The following is a 17,264-nucleotide window of genomic DNA, read 5'->3' on the forward strand; positions in this document are numbered from 1 at the left end:
TGTGCTGTATTCAGGAGACCCATTTCATATGCAAAGACACCCATAGGCTCAAAACAAAAAAAAAGGCGGTGGGGGGATGGAAGAATATTTACAAAGCAAATGAAAAGCAAAAGAAAGCAGGGGTTGCAATTCTAGTCTCTGATAAAACAGACTTTAAAGCGAACAAAGATCAAAAAAGACAAAGAAGGGCATTACATAATGGTAAAGGGATCAATGCAACAGGAAGAGCTAACTATCCTAAATATATATGCATCCAATACAGGAGCACCCAGATTCATAAAGCAAGTCCTTAGAGACCTACAAAGAGACTTAGGCTCCTACACAATAATAGTGAGAGAATTTAACATCCCACTGTCAATATTAGACAGATCAATGAGACAGAAAATGAATAAGGATATTCAGCACTTGAACTCAGCTCTGGACTAAGTGGACCCAATAGACATCTACAGAACTCTCCACCCCAAAACCACAGAATGTACATTCTTCTCAGCAGCACGTAGCACTTATTCTAAAATTGACCACATAATTGGAAGTAAAACACTCCTCAGCAAATGCAAAAGAACAGTAATCATAAAAGTCTCTGAGACCACAGTGCAATCAAATTAGAACTCAAGATTAAGAAGCCCACTCAAAACAGCAAAACCACATGGAAACTGAACAACCTGCTCCTGAACGACTACCAGGTAAATAACAAAATTTAAGACAAAAATAGTGTTCTTTGAAACCAATGAGAACAAAGAGACAATGTACCAGAATCTCTGAAACACAGTTAAAGCAGTGTTTAATGGGAAATTTATAGCACTAAATGCCCACACAAGACAGCAGAAAAGATCTAAAATCGATGCCCTAACATCACAATTAAAAGAACTTGAGAAGAGCAAACAAATTTAAAAGCTAGCAGAAGACAAGAAATAATTAAGACCAGAGCAGAACTGAAGAAGATAGAGACACGAAAAGCCCTCCAAAAAATCAGTGAATCCGGGAGCTGTTTTTCTGAGATGAACAAAATAGACTGCTAGCCAGATTAATAAAGAAAATAGAAAAGATTCAAATAGACACAATAAAAAATGATAAAGGGGATATCACCACCGATCCCACAGAAATACAAACTAGTATCAGAGAATACTATAAACACCTCTATGCAAATAAACCAGAAAGTCTAGAAGAAATGAATAAATTCCTGGATACATACACACCCCCCTCAAGACTAAACCAGGAAGAAGTCAAATCCCTGAATAGACCAATGACAAGTTCGCAAATTGAGGCATAATAGCCTACCAACAAAAAAAAGTCCAGGACCAGACAGACTCATGCCAAATACTACCAGAGGTACAAAGAGGAGCTGGTACCATTCCTTCTGAAACTATTCCATAAAATAGAAAAAGAGGGACTCCTCCCTAATGCATTTTATGAGACCAGCATCATCCTGATAGCAAAACCTGGCAGAGACACAACAAAAAAAGAAAATTTCAGACCAATATCCCTGATGAACATCCATGCAAAAATCCTCAATAAAATACTGGCAAACCAAATCCAGCAGCACATAAATAAGCTTATCCACCACGATCAAATCAGCTTCATCCTGGGGTGCAAGGCTGGTTCAACATAGGCAAATCAATAAATGTAATCCTTCACATAAACAGAACCAATGACAAAAGCTGCATTGCTACATTATTATCTCAATAGATGCAGAAAAGGCCTTCAATAAAATTCAACACCCCTTCATGCTAAAAACTCTCAATAAACTAGGTATTGATGGAACCTATCTCAAAATAATATCATACTGAGTGGGCAAAAGCTGGAAGCATTCCATTTGAAAACCAGCACAAGACAAGGGTACCTTCTCTCATCACTCCTATTCAACATAGTATTGGAAGTTCTGGCTAGGGCAATCAGGCAAGAGAAAGAAATAAAGAGTATTCAGATAGGAAGACAGGAAGTCAAGTTGTCTGTCTGCAGATGACATGATTGTATATTTAGAAAACTGCATCATCTCAGCCCCAAAACTCCTTAAGCTGATAAGCAACTTCAACAAAGTCTTGGGATAAAAAAATCAATGTGCAAAAATCACAAGCATTCCTATACATCAATAATAGACAAGCAGAGAGCCAAATCATGCATGAACTCTCATTCACAATTGCTACAAAGAAAATAAAATGTCTAGGAATACAACTTATAAGGGACTTGAAGGACTTCTTCAAGGAGAACTACAAACCACTGCTCAAGGAAATAAGAGAGGACACAAACAAATGGAAAAACATTCCAGGTTCATGGATAGGAAGAATCAATGTTATGAACATGGTCACACTGCCCAAAGTAATTTATAGATTCAATGCTATTCCCATCAAGCTACCATTGACTTTCTTCACATAATTAGAAAAAACAACTTTAAATTTTATATGGAACCAAAAAAAGAACCCATATAGCCAACACAATCCTAAACAAAAAGAACAAAGCTGGAGGTATCACGCTACGTGACTTCACACAAGGCTACAATAAGCAAAACAGCATGGTACTAGTACCAAAGCAGATATATAGACCAATGGAACAGCATAGAGGCCTCAGAAATAACACCACACATATACAACCATCTGATCTTCGACAAACCTGACAAAACAAGCAATGAGGAAAGGATTCACTATTTAACAAATGGTACTGGGAAAACTGGCTAGCCATATGCAGAAAACAGAAACTGGATCCTTTCCTTATATCTCATACAAAAATTAACTCAAGATTGATTAAATACTTCAACCTGAAACCTAAAACCATAAAGACCCTAAAAGAAAACCTATACAACACCATTTAGGACACTGGCATGGGCAAAGTCCTAATGACTAAAACACCAAAAGCAATGGCAACAAAAGCCAAAATTGACAAATGGGATATAATTAAAAGCTTCTGTTCAGCAAACAAACAAACAAACAAAAAAACTATCATCAGAGTGAATAGGCAACCTACAGAATGTGAGAAAATTTTTGCAATCTATCCATCTGACAAAGGTCTAATATCCAGAATCTACAAGGAACTTAAACAAATTTACAAGAAAAGAAACAAACAACCCCATCAAAAAGTGGCCGAAGGATATGAACAGACGCATGTCAAAAGAAGACATTTATATGGCCAACAAACATATGAAAAAAAGCTCATCATCACTGGTCATTAAAGAAATGCAAATCAGGCTGGAGGTGGTGGCTCATGCCTGTAATCCGAGCACTTTGGGAGGCCAAGGCGGGCAGATCACGAGGTCAAGAGATCGAGAGCATTCTGGCCAACATGGTGAAACCCCATCTCTACTAAAAAAAAATACAAAAAATTAGCCGGGCATGGTGGCGGGTGCCTGTAGTCCCAGCTACTCGGGAGGCTGAGGCATGAGAATGGTGTGAACCTGGGAGGCAGACCTTGCAGTGAGCTGAGATCACGCCACTGCACTCCAGCCTGGGTGACAGAGCGAGACTCCATCAAAAACAAAGAAAAGAAAAGAAAAAGAAATGCAAATCAAAGCTACAATGAGATACAATTTCATGTTAGTTAGAATGGCGATTATTAAAAAGTCAGGAAATAACAGATGCTGGCAAGGATGTGGAAAAATAGGAATGCTTTTACACTGTTGGTGGGAGTGTAAATTAGTTCAACCATTGTGCAAGACAGTGTGGCGATTCCTCAAGGATCTGGAATCAGAAATATCATTTGACCCAGCAATCCCATTACTGGGTATATACCCAAAAGATTATAAATCATTCTACTATAAAGACACATTGACATGTATGTTTATTGCAGCACTATTTACAATAGCAAAGACTTGGAACCCACCCAAATGTCCATCAATGATAGATTAGATAAAGAAAATGTGGCACATATACACCATGGAATACTATGCAGCCATAAAAAAGAATGAGTGCATGTTCTTTGCAGGGAGATGGATGAAGCTGGAAACCATCATTCTAAGCAAACTAATGCAGGAACAGAAAACCAAACACTGCATGTTCTCACTTGTAAGTAGGAGCTGAACAATGAGAATACATGGACACAGGGAGAGGAACATCACACACCAGGGCCTGACAGGGGGTTGGGGGCAAGTGGAGGGAGAGCATTAGGACAAATACCTAATGCATGCAGGGCTTAAAATCTAGATTATGTGTTGATAAGTGCAGCAAACCACCAGGGCACATGTATACCTATGTAACAAACCTGCTCGTTCAGCACATGCATCCCAGAACTTAAAAGTAAAATTTTTTAAAAAGTGGGCCAAGGACATGAATAGACAATTCTCAAAAGAAAATAAACAAATGACCAGGAAACATATGAAAAAATGCTCTCAACATCACTAATTATCAAGAAAATGCAAACCAAAACCACAATGTGATACAACCTTACTCCTGTAAGAATGGCCATAATTTAAAAAATCAAAAAACTATACACATTGGCTTGAATTTGGTGAAAAGTGATCACTTTTACACTGTTGATGGGAATGTAAACGAGTACAACCATTATGGAAAACAGTGTGGAGATCCCTTAAAGAACGAAAAGTAGATCTACCATTTGATCCAGCAACCCCACTACTGGGTGTTTAGCCAGAGGAAAAGAAGTCATTATATGAAAAAGATACTTTCACACTCATGTTTAGAGTAACACAATTTTCAATTGCAAAAATAGGGAACCAACTCAAATGCCCATCAATCAACAAGTGTATAAAGAAAATGTGGTTTATGTATACCATGGGATACTACTCAGCCATAAAAATGAACAAAATAATGGCATTTACAGCAACCTGGATGGAGTTGGAGACTATTATTCTAAGTGAAGTAACTCAGTAATGGAAAACCAAACATCATTACTTCTCACTCATAAGTTGGAGCTAAGCTATGAGGATGCAAAGGCATGCGAGTAATAAAATGAACTTTGGGGACTCCAGGGAAAGGGAAAGGAAGAGGGAGGGATAAAAGACTATACATTGGGTAAAATGCTCGGGTGATAGGTGCACCACAGTCCTGGAAATCACCACTAAATAACTTCTCCCTGTAACCAAACACCTCCTGTTCCCCAAAAGTTATTGAAATAAAATAATTTTAAAAAGGGGAAATTAGAAATTGTTTTGAACTGAAGGAAGGTGAAAACATATGAAAATGGAGAAGGGGATTTATAGCATTAAAAGTCTATACTTATAAAGCCTGTATTTATAAAAGCCCATAAAAATTTTAAAATGATTTCAAATCAGTGATTTCTGCTTCTACCACAAGAACCGGGAAGAGTAAATTAATCTTAAAGTAAGAAGAAAGTAAATTACAAAGATAAAGATGGAAATCAATGAAATAGTATTGTGGGTAGGGAGTATGTTCTTATTTTGTACTATTAGCATATAGCAAAAGTTCATAGCAGTTTTTCTCTCTGGTGCCTTCTGTTAACCAAAAGGTTGCCGGGTCAGACCATACAAGACACACATCTCCTCAAATCCCACCAAAGATTTTTGAGCAGCTTTTGCTTCAAGCAACCCCCTCATTCTGCAGCTCTCACTTCTTCCCCATGATTTTTTCCTTTTGTCACACAAAATGTCTGCAAAGCTTCTTCCAACAAACTGACTCTCCCCAGACCTTTATATGGTACAACTGGTCTCCTTGCACTACCTGAGAGGCAGAGGCTGTCTTCATTTATCACATCTATTATCTGGATTCTGCGGGAGCTTGCAGGGCCAGAGACTGAAGGCCCAGGAACCCCTTTCTCAAGCATGTGACATCAGAGTCACCATCTGCTCTAAGTAACCATCTGCTGTTGACTCAGATTGTTGCACCTCAACATGCAGTGATCGTCACAGGATCACAGGACACCCAACCCCTTGATTTAGCACTTTCCTGTCCTTAATTTCATATCAGATTTGTATATAATGAAATGGACCCATTGTAAATATGTGACTCAATTTATATAGAGTGTCTCAACCAGTACCATAATACACTTTTAGAACATTACCTTTACCTTCCCAATTTTTTCCAGTGCTGTTGTAGCGAATCCTACTCTCTTCTGCAGCCCCAACAAAACAATCCATTTTCTGCCTACAAATGTCATCTTTTCTGGACATATTACATAAATGGCATCAGACCATAGACAGTCTTTTGTGACTAGCATCTTTCATTTAGCATAGTGTTTTAAGATTCATCCATGCTGTAGCATGTATCAGATTTCTCTGCTTGTTAATTGCTGACTAGAATTCCATTGTGCAGATAATACCACATTTTATTTATTCATATAACAGTGACAGACATTTGTTTCCAGGTTTTGCTATCATGAATAACACTGCAATGAACATTTCAGCACAAGTTTTTGGTAGACCTATGTTCTTGTTTCTCTCAGATTTCTAAGTGTGAAATATCTGGGTTATATGGTAAACTTATGTTTAACTTTTTTTTTTTTTTTTTGAGATGGAATCTCACTCTGTCACCCAGGCAGGAGTGCAGTGGCACAATCTCGGCTCACTGCAAGCTCCGTCTCCCAGGTTCACGCCATTCTCCTGCCTCAGCCTCCCGAGTAGCTGGGACTACAGGTGCCTGCCACCATGCCCGGCTAATTTTTTGTATTTTTAATTTTTTTAGTACAGACAGGGTTTCACCGTGTTGGCCAGGATGGTCTCGATCTCCTGACCTCGTGATCTGCCCGTCTTGGCCTCCCAGAGTGCTGGGATTACAGGCCTGAGCCATGGTGCGCCGCCGATTAACTTCTTAAGAAGCTGCCAAAGTGGATTTCAAAGTAGTTCTATCATTTTACATTTTACCAGCAATATAGGAAGGTTCCAGTTCTCCGCCTTCTCAGCAAATTTGCTGTTCTCTTAATTTTTTTTTTATTATAGCTACACTAGTGAGTGTAAAGTGGTATCTTATGTTGTTTCTACTTGCATTTTCCACTGACTAATGATATTCAGCACCTTTATGGGCTTTTATAAATACAGCACCTTTTCATGTGGCAATTACGCATATATATGCCTTTAGAAAAACACAGCATTAGACTAATGGTTTTATTTTGTGTAGTCACTGCATTATTTCATTCTCTTCTTCATTTTTGTATTTTGTTTTTTATATTTGTTATGTATTACTTCTCAAAAGCTCTAAGGATCTTCCATTGCTGATTATGCTAAAATTTAAGAGTGATTAAGGGGAACTGATTAAAAAATAAAGTAAAATTTTCACATTCCTTTGATCATTCATCACTACATGTTATGGCTTAGTCTTTTTCTTATGTGGACTTATTTTTAATAGGCAACATATCTTCTTTTGAGTAACCTTTACTTTTCCAAATCAACATTATGCAAAATTATATATACATATACACCATATGTACACACATATATACTTTTGTGTGACTGTATTCATTTGAAGCAATGTTCTTTGAGCTCTGAGATTCTTTCCCCAGCTTCGTCTATTCTGTTATCAATGCTTCCAATTGTATTCTGAAATTCCTGTATTGAATTCTTCATTTCCATAAGTTCAGTTTGGTTCTCTTTTAAAATGGCTGTTTCATCTTTCAACTCTTCAACTGTTTTACTGGTTTCCTTGGATTGTGATTCAATCTTCTGTTGTATCTTGATGAGATTCCTTGTCTTCCAAATTCCAATCATATGTCTATCATTTCAGTTATTTCAGTCTGGTTAAGGACCACTGCTGATGAGCTAGTATGGATGCCTGGAGGTAAGAAGAAACTCTGGCTTTTAGAGTCGCCAGAGTTCTTCACTGGTTTTTTTCTCATCTGTGTGAGCAGATCTTCCTTTGATCTTTGAAAAAATTATTCAAGATATATTAAAGAGATATGCTATTTGTCAATAGCATTTTTTGCAGGTCATTCCCAGGATAACCACAGGAAATTCTCACTGACCAATGTTACCTGATGAAAACTGTATGACAGTTGGGTTTTAGAGAACTAATATTATGCAATTTTGGATAACATAGAGCTAAACTTGTTTTCATAGAGCTAAATTATCCAATTTTATTGTGTGTAATTTCTAGATGATATAAAGTCTTGCTCTCTTTAAAAGACAGTTTTCTTTTTTGGGGGGGAGTGGGGGGAAAGAGTCTTGCTCTGTCACCCAGGCTGGAGTGCAATGGCATGATCTTGGCTCAGTGCAACCTCTGCCTCCCGGGTTCAAGCAATTCTTCTGCCTCAGCCTCCCTAGTAGCTGAGACTACAGGCATGCACCACCATGCCTGGCTAACTTTTTTTATTACATGATCCTAGAGGCAGACACATATGTACAGCTTTTCTAAGTGCGTAAATAGACTCCTGTTTCTCTTCAGACCAGTGGAGTCGGCCAACTTTCATAGTTCTCAATATATTATCTCATTTTTTTCTTAGAGAATGGGTGATTTAACTATGTAATTAAAAAAAAAAAAAAAAAAAAAGACAAACAAAACCAGGGGGAAAATGCAGCTTTGAGCTCTATAATATTGAGGCTTATTCTTTGTGGTCAAAAATTCTGAGGTTATGGGGGATCCTATGAAGGTACATGACAGATGAGAGTTATCTTGAGACACTTTATCTCAAAGGTAAGATAGCAAACACAGCATAATTTTAGAACACCTTTGTTTTCAATAAATTTGCTCACTGTTTTTCTTCTTGCTTACTTTTGGGATCCTATACTTCCTTCTGATGGCTGTTTCTCTTCTTCTGCAGGTAGGACTGCTCCCACTCACAGCAATTTCCAGGGCCCATAGAGCTGAGGAAATAGTTGTCTGGTAGTGGGGCTGATTCATTTCATTTACGAGCTTCCCTACTGCTGCCATGTCCCACTGGGACCTCTTTGATCATCTGACCTCTTTAAATCATTATTTCACTTCAGCTCATCTGTGTGGATTGGGAGAAAGCTGGGTCATTGATAAGATGCATAATGCAACTCTTCCTCCTTTCTCCTAAAACAGGAGGCAGTATCTGCAATCTTCAGGAAAACCTTCTTCATCTGAGCTCTGAGAACCTCCAACATGGAAAGAAGAAGAAATAAACTTAGGCTGAACTGCAAGACCTGAAAGAAACAAACCTAGGCTGAACTGCAAGAGCTGAAAGAAACCTACTCTGGGCCCTCCAGGTAGGACCCCTTCCCTGGAAAAAGAAAGCTTCTAGTTAGGGGCCGCTAAGGACAAAGGTTAAAAAGTTTGACTCATTCTCTTGTGTTTGGTTTTTTGAGTATATCTTTACTATCACTACAAATAAGACTTTTGTAGTATCCAATTCACATTATGATGTTCCAAAACACTAGATACTAATACTTTTGCCTTGTTGGGCCCCCCCACCTATCAAAGAGTAAGATATATATCCCATTGTGCTGTTATAAAGAGAATGCATTATGACTGTATGTTAAAAGATTTTCTTTAATCCAAAACAAGATGATTTTTCTTCTGATTTTAGAATAAATGAAAACATTACTGTTTGAGCCTACTATGTGGGGTCCTGTGACCCCCAGTCTTAGCTGATCCAGGCTGAAACCACAAAACACCATGAACTCAGCAATTTATAAACAGTAGAAATTGTTCTCAGTTCTAGCGTCTGGAAAGAACACGATGGAGGCACTGACCAATTTGGTGTCCAGGGAGGGCTCTTTTCCTAAATCACAGATGTCACCTCTCTCTTACGATACAAGGCACAAGGTAGCTCTCTGGGGCCTGTTTTGTGAGGACCCTAATCCCATCTATGAGGACTGTTTTTATAATCTGTAACTCCCAAAACCTCCTACTTCCTAATACCATTACCTTTGGGGTTAAGATTTTGATATAAGTATGTGGGGGAGTGATATGGTTAGGCTTTGTGTCCCCACCCAAATCTCATCTTGAATTGTAATCCCCATAATCCCCAGGTGTCAAGGGAGAGACCAGGTAGAGGCAGTTGAATCATGGGGGCAGTTTCCCTTATGCTGTTCTTATGATAGTGAGTACTCATGAGATCTGATGGTTTTATAAGGGGCTCTTCCCCGTTGGCTTAGCACTTCTCCTTCCTGACACCTTGTGAAGAAGGTACATTGCTTCCCCTTCACCTTCTGCCTTGATGGTAGGTTTCCAGAGGCCTCTCCAGCCATGCTGAACTGTGAGTCAATTAAACCTCTTTCCTTTATAAATTATCCAGTCTTGGGCAGTTCTTTAGAGCAGTATGAAAATGAGCTCATAGAGAAAGACACAAACTTTCAGTCCATAACAGGCCCTGGCTGTCCTCCCAGGATGCAGAAGAAAGGGGAACAGAATGAGCAGACACAATAAGGGAGAAATACGAGGAGAGCTGAGGAGAGGGAGGAGGGAGAGCTGAATAATATGATTCTCTTCCCTGGCCCCAGAATGGCTGCCTCTTCCTCTGGAACACCTCCTGATCCTATTCTGTGCCCACATATCCTGCCCTGTTCTCTCATCCTCCATTGTCCGTACTTCCCCCTAAAATAGCGTCTCACCCCTCCTCCTTGTTCCCTGATACCAGGTCTTTCCAGGCTTAGGCTGTGAAGTTCCACATCAGGAGCAGGACTGTTCCCTCCCACTGCCCACCTCCCCAGGCCTTCATTTATCAACCCCTTATCTTGTGGTTCTGCGGAGTCTACAGTACAAGAATCTCCAAAATGAAATGGAAGTGCAAACCAGGCCTCCTCATGGAGGGGTGGAGTCTCTCTGCTGAATCTGAATCCAGCTGTCCCAGGTCATTCTAGATGACAATTTGGAAAATATCCTGCATAAGTGGAGCAGAGATGATGTACACAGAAAAGATAGTGATTAGGATTTTGGCATTTAACTCCAAATCGTGTATACTGATTTGTTTTACTTTGTTCATGTACATTATATAATCTGCATACTTTGCTTTATAAATGTTTTACCTAAAAAAGGCTTGTATTGTGGTTACTGTGACCCTAGAATTCCACTGCTTGTTTTATAACCCAGAGACAGGTGCGCTCCTGTACCCCAGGACACCTTTCAAGAACAACCATAGCCACATTGTGCCACAGACTGGAAACACCCACAAACTTGAAACAACCCAAAGGCCCATCATTGAGTGTGGGGATGAACAGATTGTGGTATATTTTGTTAGCAATGAAAATGCATAAATCTGTGATGACTGCTAAATCCATAGTTTTAATCATTTAAAAAAAAAAAAAAAAAAAAAAAAACAGGAACAAGAGGTGTGACAGATGTCTTAGGGAAGAATAGACAGCCCAGGAGTGGAAAATCTAAGACTCTATACAAAATATACTGCAGAAGAGGGCCTGACATAGAGAAGAAACTATTGTGAACAAGTTGAAAATTGAATACGACACCAGTGGAGAAAGGCAGAAACAATGCTCAGAAAACGCTGGGGGATGGAGCTCTGAGAGGGCAGATTCACAAAGTGCCCGTAATCTAATAATACTTCTAAAAGTGAATGTATCATCTTGGAAGGTGATTATTGTGTTTCTTAGTCATAGTAACCCATAAAAAAACCCGTGGAAGCCCACAGCTCCTAAGCGAGACTGAGTTCTGAGAACCAGACAAGATATGGCAATACAAAGGCAGCTGTTTTAAGCTGTTAACCTGAGCTATGAAGCTTGGAAAACTACCCTGCCTTCTCCCACTTACTCCACTGAAACTTTTAATTCTGATTCAGAAATTTCCATTTCATTCTTCTATGATTAACAAAAAGGAGTATGCTCAGCATTTAAATGAAGGTATTATGAGAAAAAATCACAATAGCACCAACTTTTTTATAATTGAAAACTTACCTGCACAAAAATACCTGCTACAGGTATATGAAAATTGTAACCTAACATTTCTGCATATATTTTTATTAATAATTTTTTATTTCAGTAGCTTTTGGGGTAAAAGTAATTTCTGATTACATGGATGAACTGTATAGTGGTGAAGTCTGAGGTTTTTGTGCACCCACCACCTGAGAAGTGTACATGGTGCCCAATACGTAGTTTGTTCTCTCTCAACCCCTCCCATCCTTCCCCATCTGAGTCTCCAAAGTCCATTATATCACTCTGTATGCCTTTGTGTACCCATAGCTTAGCTCCCATTTATAAGTGAGAACATACAGTATTTGGTTTTCCACATCAGGAGCACGACTGTTCCCTCCCACTGCCCACTTCCCCAGGCCTTCATTTATCAACCCCTTATCTTGTGGTTCTGCGAGTTCCTGAGTTACTTCACTTAGAATAATAGCCTCCAGCTCCATCCAAGTTCTTGCAAAGGACATTATTTCATTCTTATTTTATGGCTGAGTAGTATTCCATGGTGTATGTATACCATATTTTCTTTATCCATTCATTGGTTGATGGGCACTCAGGTTGGTCCTATACTTTGTGAATTGTGCTGTAATAAACATTCATATGCAGATGTCTTTTTGATAAATGGACTTCTTTTCCTTTGGGTGGATACCCAGTAGTGGGGTTGCTGGATGAAATGATAGATCTCCTTTTAGCTCTTTAAGAAATCTCCATACTGTTTTCCATTGAGGTTGCACTACTTTACATTCCCACCAGCAGTGTCTAAGCGTTCCCTTATTACCATATCCAGGCCAACATCTATTGTCTTTTGACTTTTTATAAAGCCCATTCTTGCAGGAGTAAGGTGGTATCTCATTGAGGTTTTAATTTGCATTTCCCTGATAATTAGTGATCTGGAACATTTTTAATATGTTTGTTAGCCATTTGCATATCTTCTTTTGAGAAATGCCTATTCATATAATTTGCCCATTTTTTGATGGGATTATTTGTTTTTTTCTCAATGATTTGAGTTCCTTGTAGATGCTAGATATTAGTCGTTTGTCAGATGCATAATCTGCAAATATTTTCTCCCATTCTGTAGGTTGTGTGTTTACTCTGCTGATTATTCCCTTTGCTGCACAGAAGTTTTCTAGTTTAATTAGGTTCCATTTATTTATTTAGGTCCCATTTACTTATTTCTGTTTTAATTGCATTTGCTTTTGGGGTCTTAGTCATGAATTTTTTGCCTACAGCAATGTCCAGAAGTTTTTTCCTAGGTTGTCTTCCATAATTTTTATCATTTCATATCTTAAAGTCTTTGTCCATCTTGAGTTGATTTTTATATAAGGTGAGAGATAGGCTCTGCCCTCATAAATGGATTAATGCTATTATCACAGGAGGGGGTCCTTATAAAAGAGGGTGTTTGGCTTGCTTCTTTCCCTCTCTCTCACCCACCAGTGTGATGCCTTTGCCATGTTATAACATAGCAAGATGACCCTCACCAGAGACAGTCCCTCAGCCTTGGACTTCCCAGCCTTCAGAATCATAAGCCAAGTAAATTTCTGTTCTTACAAATTACAAGTCCAGGCATGGGGGCTCATACCTGTAATCCCAACACTTTGTGAGGCCAAGGTGAGCGAATCACAAGGTCTGGAGTTTGAGACAAGCCTGGCCAATATGGTGAAACCTAGTCTCTACGAAAAATACAAAAATTAGCCAGGCGTAGTGGCATGCATCTGTAGTCCCAGCTACTGGGGAGGCTGAGACAGGAGAATCTCTTGAACCTGGGAGGCGGAGGTTACGGTGAGCCAAGATCGTACCACTGCACTCCAGCCTGGGTGGCATAGCAAGACTCCATCTCAAAAATAAATAAATAAATAAATAATAAATAAATAACACAGTCTGTGGTATTCTGCTACAACAGAAAAAAAAAAAGAAATATAAAAAAAAGACTAGGACAAGAACTCATGGTTGCTTTTTGAGTTCTGCAAAGGTTTATAACCCTCCATTAGCATGTTATGACTAATATGGTATGACTTTTTCAGTTGCTTTCTCTAAAATAAATGGGTTAATAAACTAACTTTTAAAATATGCAGTCTGAGCAGAGTGGGGGTATCAAAACATTCAGCAGTGCCTTCAGAAACACAGGCTCTGCCTGAAACTAGGCAAGTGAGGACTCTACTACAGCACTCTAGAGATCTGAGGGCTTACTGTTTTGCTTCTGTGGACTGCAAATAAATTCCTGAAAGGATTCTGTACTTGTCCAGAGAGTTTTTTACCTTTCTGGATGAGATGCAGAGATTCCTTGGAGTCAAAAATTTCAATAGGCATTTAATCCTAACCATCTCCCAGATGACATCTGCTATGGTCTTCTTTATGTTTAATTCCCAGCCAAAAATCTTAATCATATCCTATAACATTCTACTACACTCTTCTGGTGGTTTCTGGGTTAATTTAGCTCAAGTTCCACAATTCTTTCCACTCTCCTACTTTAGGTCTCAGGGCCTCTTCCCTTGTATACAAGGTTCCTAACTCTTCCCACCTTAATTGGGACGGGCCTGAGTGAAACAGAGTAACCCAGGGGCCATGAGACAGAATTTTTCTAATTTGTATCAGAGGCCTGCAAGGTAACCCATGGGGAGGCTGCTCTTTAAACTGTGCTATCTGAGAAACCATGCAGAAATGTGCCTCTGTGTTAAACTCAACTCCTGACACCACAGTCCTTAAAATATTATCCAGTTATTTTCTTCTCTGATGCTTAGAAAGAACTGCTGGTATTTCTTCATGATTCATTCTAGATTCAAATCTCAGTGTTCATGTTACATTGTGATAACCATTTTTATATAAAGGTTATCTCTCAAGCATTCTCAGTATTTAAGAGCAAGAAGAGTATCAGTCAGGCTTGGACTAAAAGAGTACTGAGAGGCTGCACACTAAGGACATGGGCTAAATCATAATTCTTAAAGTTTTTTACAAAATATCCAAGTCGCAGCCAAGATTATGGCTGACAGCAGGCTCTTATACAAAATGAAGGCCCTGAAGGTGAGAAATGAGCACAATCCTTCATAAAGGGGGAAATATTAGGAGATTTGCTTAGGGCACTTACCTCTCTGAACTTAGTTTCTTCATTTGAAAATCAGGATAATAATCTCAACCTTCTAGTAGTGTTGATAGAATTAAACAAGAGAACCTTTAAAAGTGCTTTGAAAGGGTACCTGGTACATATCAGCCACTTAATAAAATAAATTTTAATTTTCTAATTTTAAAAAAGACAGATTAGACTTCGATACAATAATCAAAAAGTCTAGACTTCTACCTACTCTAAACAGAAGTCTTTACTTAGAAGCCAGCATTTTCTAACTAGACCTATGGTAATAATGTCTGAATTGACCTCCTTGGCTCTACTATCTCCATTTTTTTTTTTTTTTTTTCCACTAGATGGATTCTTGCTCTGCTGCCCAGGCTGGAGTGTAGTAACACAATCATAGCTCGCTACAGCCTCTAACTATTGGGCTCAAGTGATTCTCCTGCCTCAGCCTCCCAGGTAGCTGGGACTCCACACATGTGCCACCATGCTAATTTTTTATATTTCTTTTGTAGAGGCAGAGTCTCACTTTGTTGGCCAGGCTGGTCATGAACTCCTAGCCTCATGTGATCCTCCCATCTCAGCCTCTTAAAGCATTTGGTTTACAGGTGTGAGCCACCACACTTGGCCCTATCTCTTCTTTCAATGGTCTCATTCTATTGCCAAAGTTATCTTTTTACACTAGAGAATGTTATTAGCATATATAATAGAAAGCCCCTGTTGCCAACCTACAGCAGTAGCCTTGTAGCTCACTATATCTTCCTATACACTATACATTTTCAAATGACCAGGTTACTTGCCATCTTCCCGATGTTCCATGAACTCCATTTTCATGTTACTGTTCAAGTTGTTTCATCAACTTGCAATGCTTTTTAAAAGTCTATCTGTACAACTACCGCCATTAGTCAAATTTCTTACACACCCATTCCCAGGGTTCACATGAGATTTGCCTTTCTCTCTTCTGTTGATTTGTGGCTTAATTTAGCTCAAGTTTCACAATTCTTTCCACTCTCCTACTTTAGTTCTCAGCTCCTCTCCCTTTGTATGCAAGTTTCCCAACTCTTCCCACCTTAACTGGGATGGGCCTGAGTAAAATATTCCTCAAAAGTATCTTCTTCTCTTTGTTCTAATTCCACATCACTCTTCCTATTAACTATTAGGTTTCCAAGGTAGTTTGACACTAGGAAACAGTGTGCCTTGGAGAAGGGATGAAAGTTCTCTGGTTAATGGAAAGTATTAAGCACTACTATAAATTAATGGGTTTGCTTTGTGATCTGTATCTCAATCCTGTGAGCAATTTTTGTTAATCTAGCACCAAAAAACTGATCATTTTAAGGAAATTAATAAGGTAAAACTTTTGGACCATCAAGGCTAAAAGTCAAAGCCTGGACTTCAGTCAGTTGAGCCAGGCATCCTTCATTTGAGGCCTGTTAGTGTCCAATAAACCCATTATCCACCCTCTCTCCACACAATTATTTAATCCCAGGAAAGAATATAATTTTCTAAAATAAAAGTAAAGAGAAGAGATTTAGGGTATCAAAGGGTTGACTTAATCAACTCTTAAGTTGAAGTAAGAATTGCTTCAACAACTATGAGATAATGGTTTTAATATATAAAATTCTTCCACTTGAATAGTTTTCAACCAGAAGATAAGTAAAATTTGTCCAGTGTTGGATTTGTTATCAATGCCAACTTCCTTATATAAGCTGACAATATCAAGAATCAAAATGAACCAACAGTATTCACATTTACAAATAAAAAGGCCCAGAGATGTAAGAAAGATGTTATCATTATTCCATCTAAAATGTGATAGAAGGAATTAGAGACTAATTTTCCATTTTGCTTAAGTAAAAGACACAGACTCCGAATTATTTGCTATAACATCAATTTTAAATGCACTGATTTTTCTTTTCATGTATAAAGCATTTTCAAACTCAGCTTTTTTAAAATAAGTTTTCAAATATAAAAACGTTTTCAAAGATAAACTCCTATTACTGACCAAATGTTTTATGTTACTCTATGGTGTATTCAAATCAAATCAAGAACAAATTTTAAGTTAGGATTCAAGGGAGAGTAGTAGAAAATGTAAATAGTATCCTTTGGATATTAAAGATTTTAAATTATTAAAGAATGTTATAAAAATTATTTAATTTATATATTTTGTAATAATGAAAAAATATTTTAACAATTATCTGACATTTCTTTCCTCTTAGGACAAGATAACATCTCTTTATAACCCAGGTATTATCTTACAATTAAGTGATTACGGCAATGACAACAATTTGATATATCACTTCTAGGTTAATCCAAAAAGTGACTTCACTTTTTCATAGGCCACACAGCCAATGCCTACTGCAGGAAGCACTTTTATGATGTTTGGGGTGAAACCCCTGTAAAATCCCAATTTTCCTTCTTTGGTATATATTTCTTGAATGAGCCGAATCATAGAAGTTGTTTTTCCTTTTTCCATTAGGGCTATAAATTGGGGGGAAAAAA

The 17,264-nt window shown here is 38.3% G+C and overlaps 1 protein-coding gene across 1 annotated transcript in view; it reads right to left on the reverse strand.

The window, feature by feature from the left end:
* Positions 1-17,064: 17,064 nt before the first annotated feature.
* Positions 17,065-17,264, reverse strand: part of LOC104668606 (calcium-binding mitochondrial carrier protein SCaMC-1-like) — a 55,544-nt gene continuing 55,344 nt past the window's right edge. The window contains exon 10 of the mRNA XM_030936378.1: positions 17,065-17,243. Coding sequence (XP_030792238.1) covers positions 17,065-17,243 — 179 coding nt within the window. The remainder of the gene's footprint in view (positions 17,244-17,264) is intronic.

Source organism: Rhinopithecus roxellana, chromosome 8, assembly GCF_007565055.1.
Source record: "Rhinopithecus roxellana isolate Shanxi Qingling chromosome 8, ASM756505v1, whole genome shotgun sequence".
NCBI lineage: Eukaryota > Metazoa > Chordata > Mammalia > Primates > Cercopithecidae > Rhinopithecus > Rhinopithecus roxellana.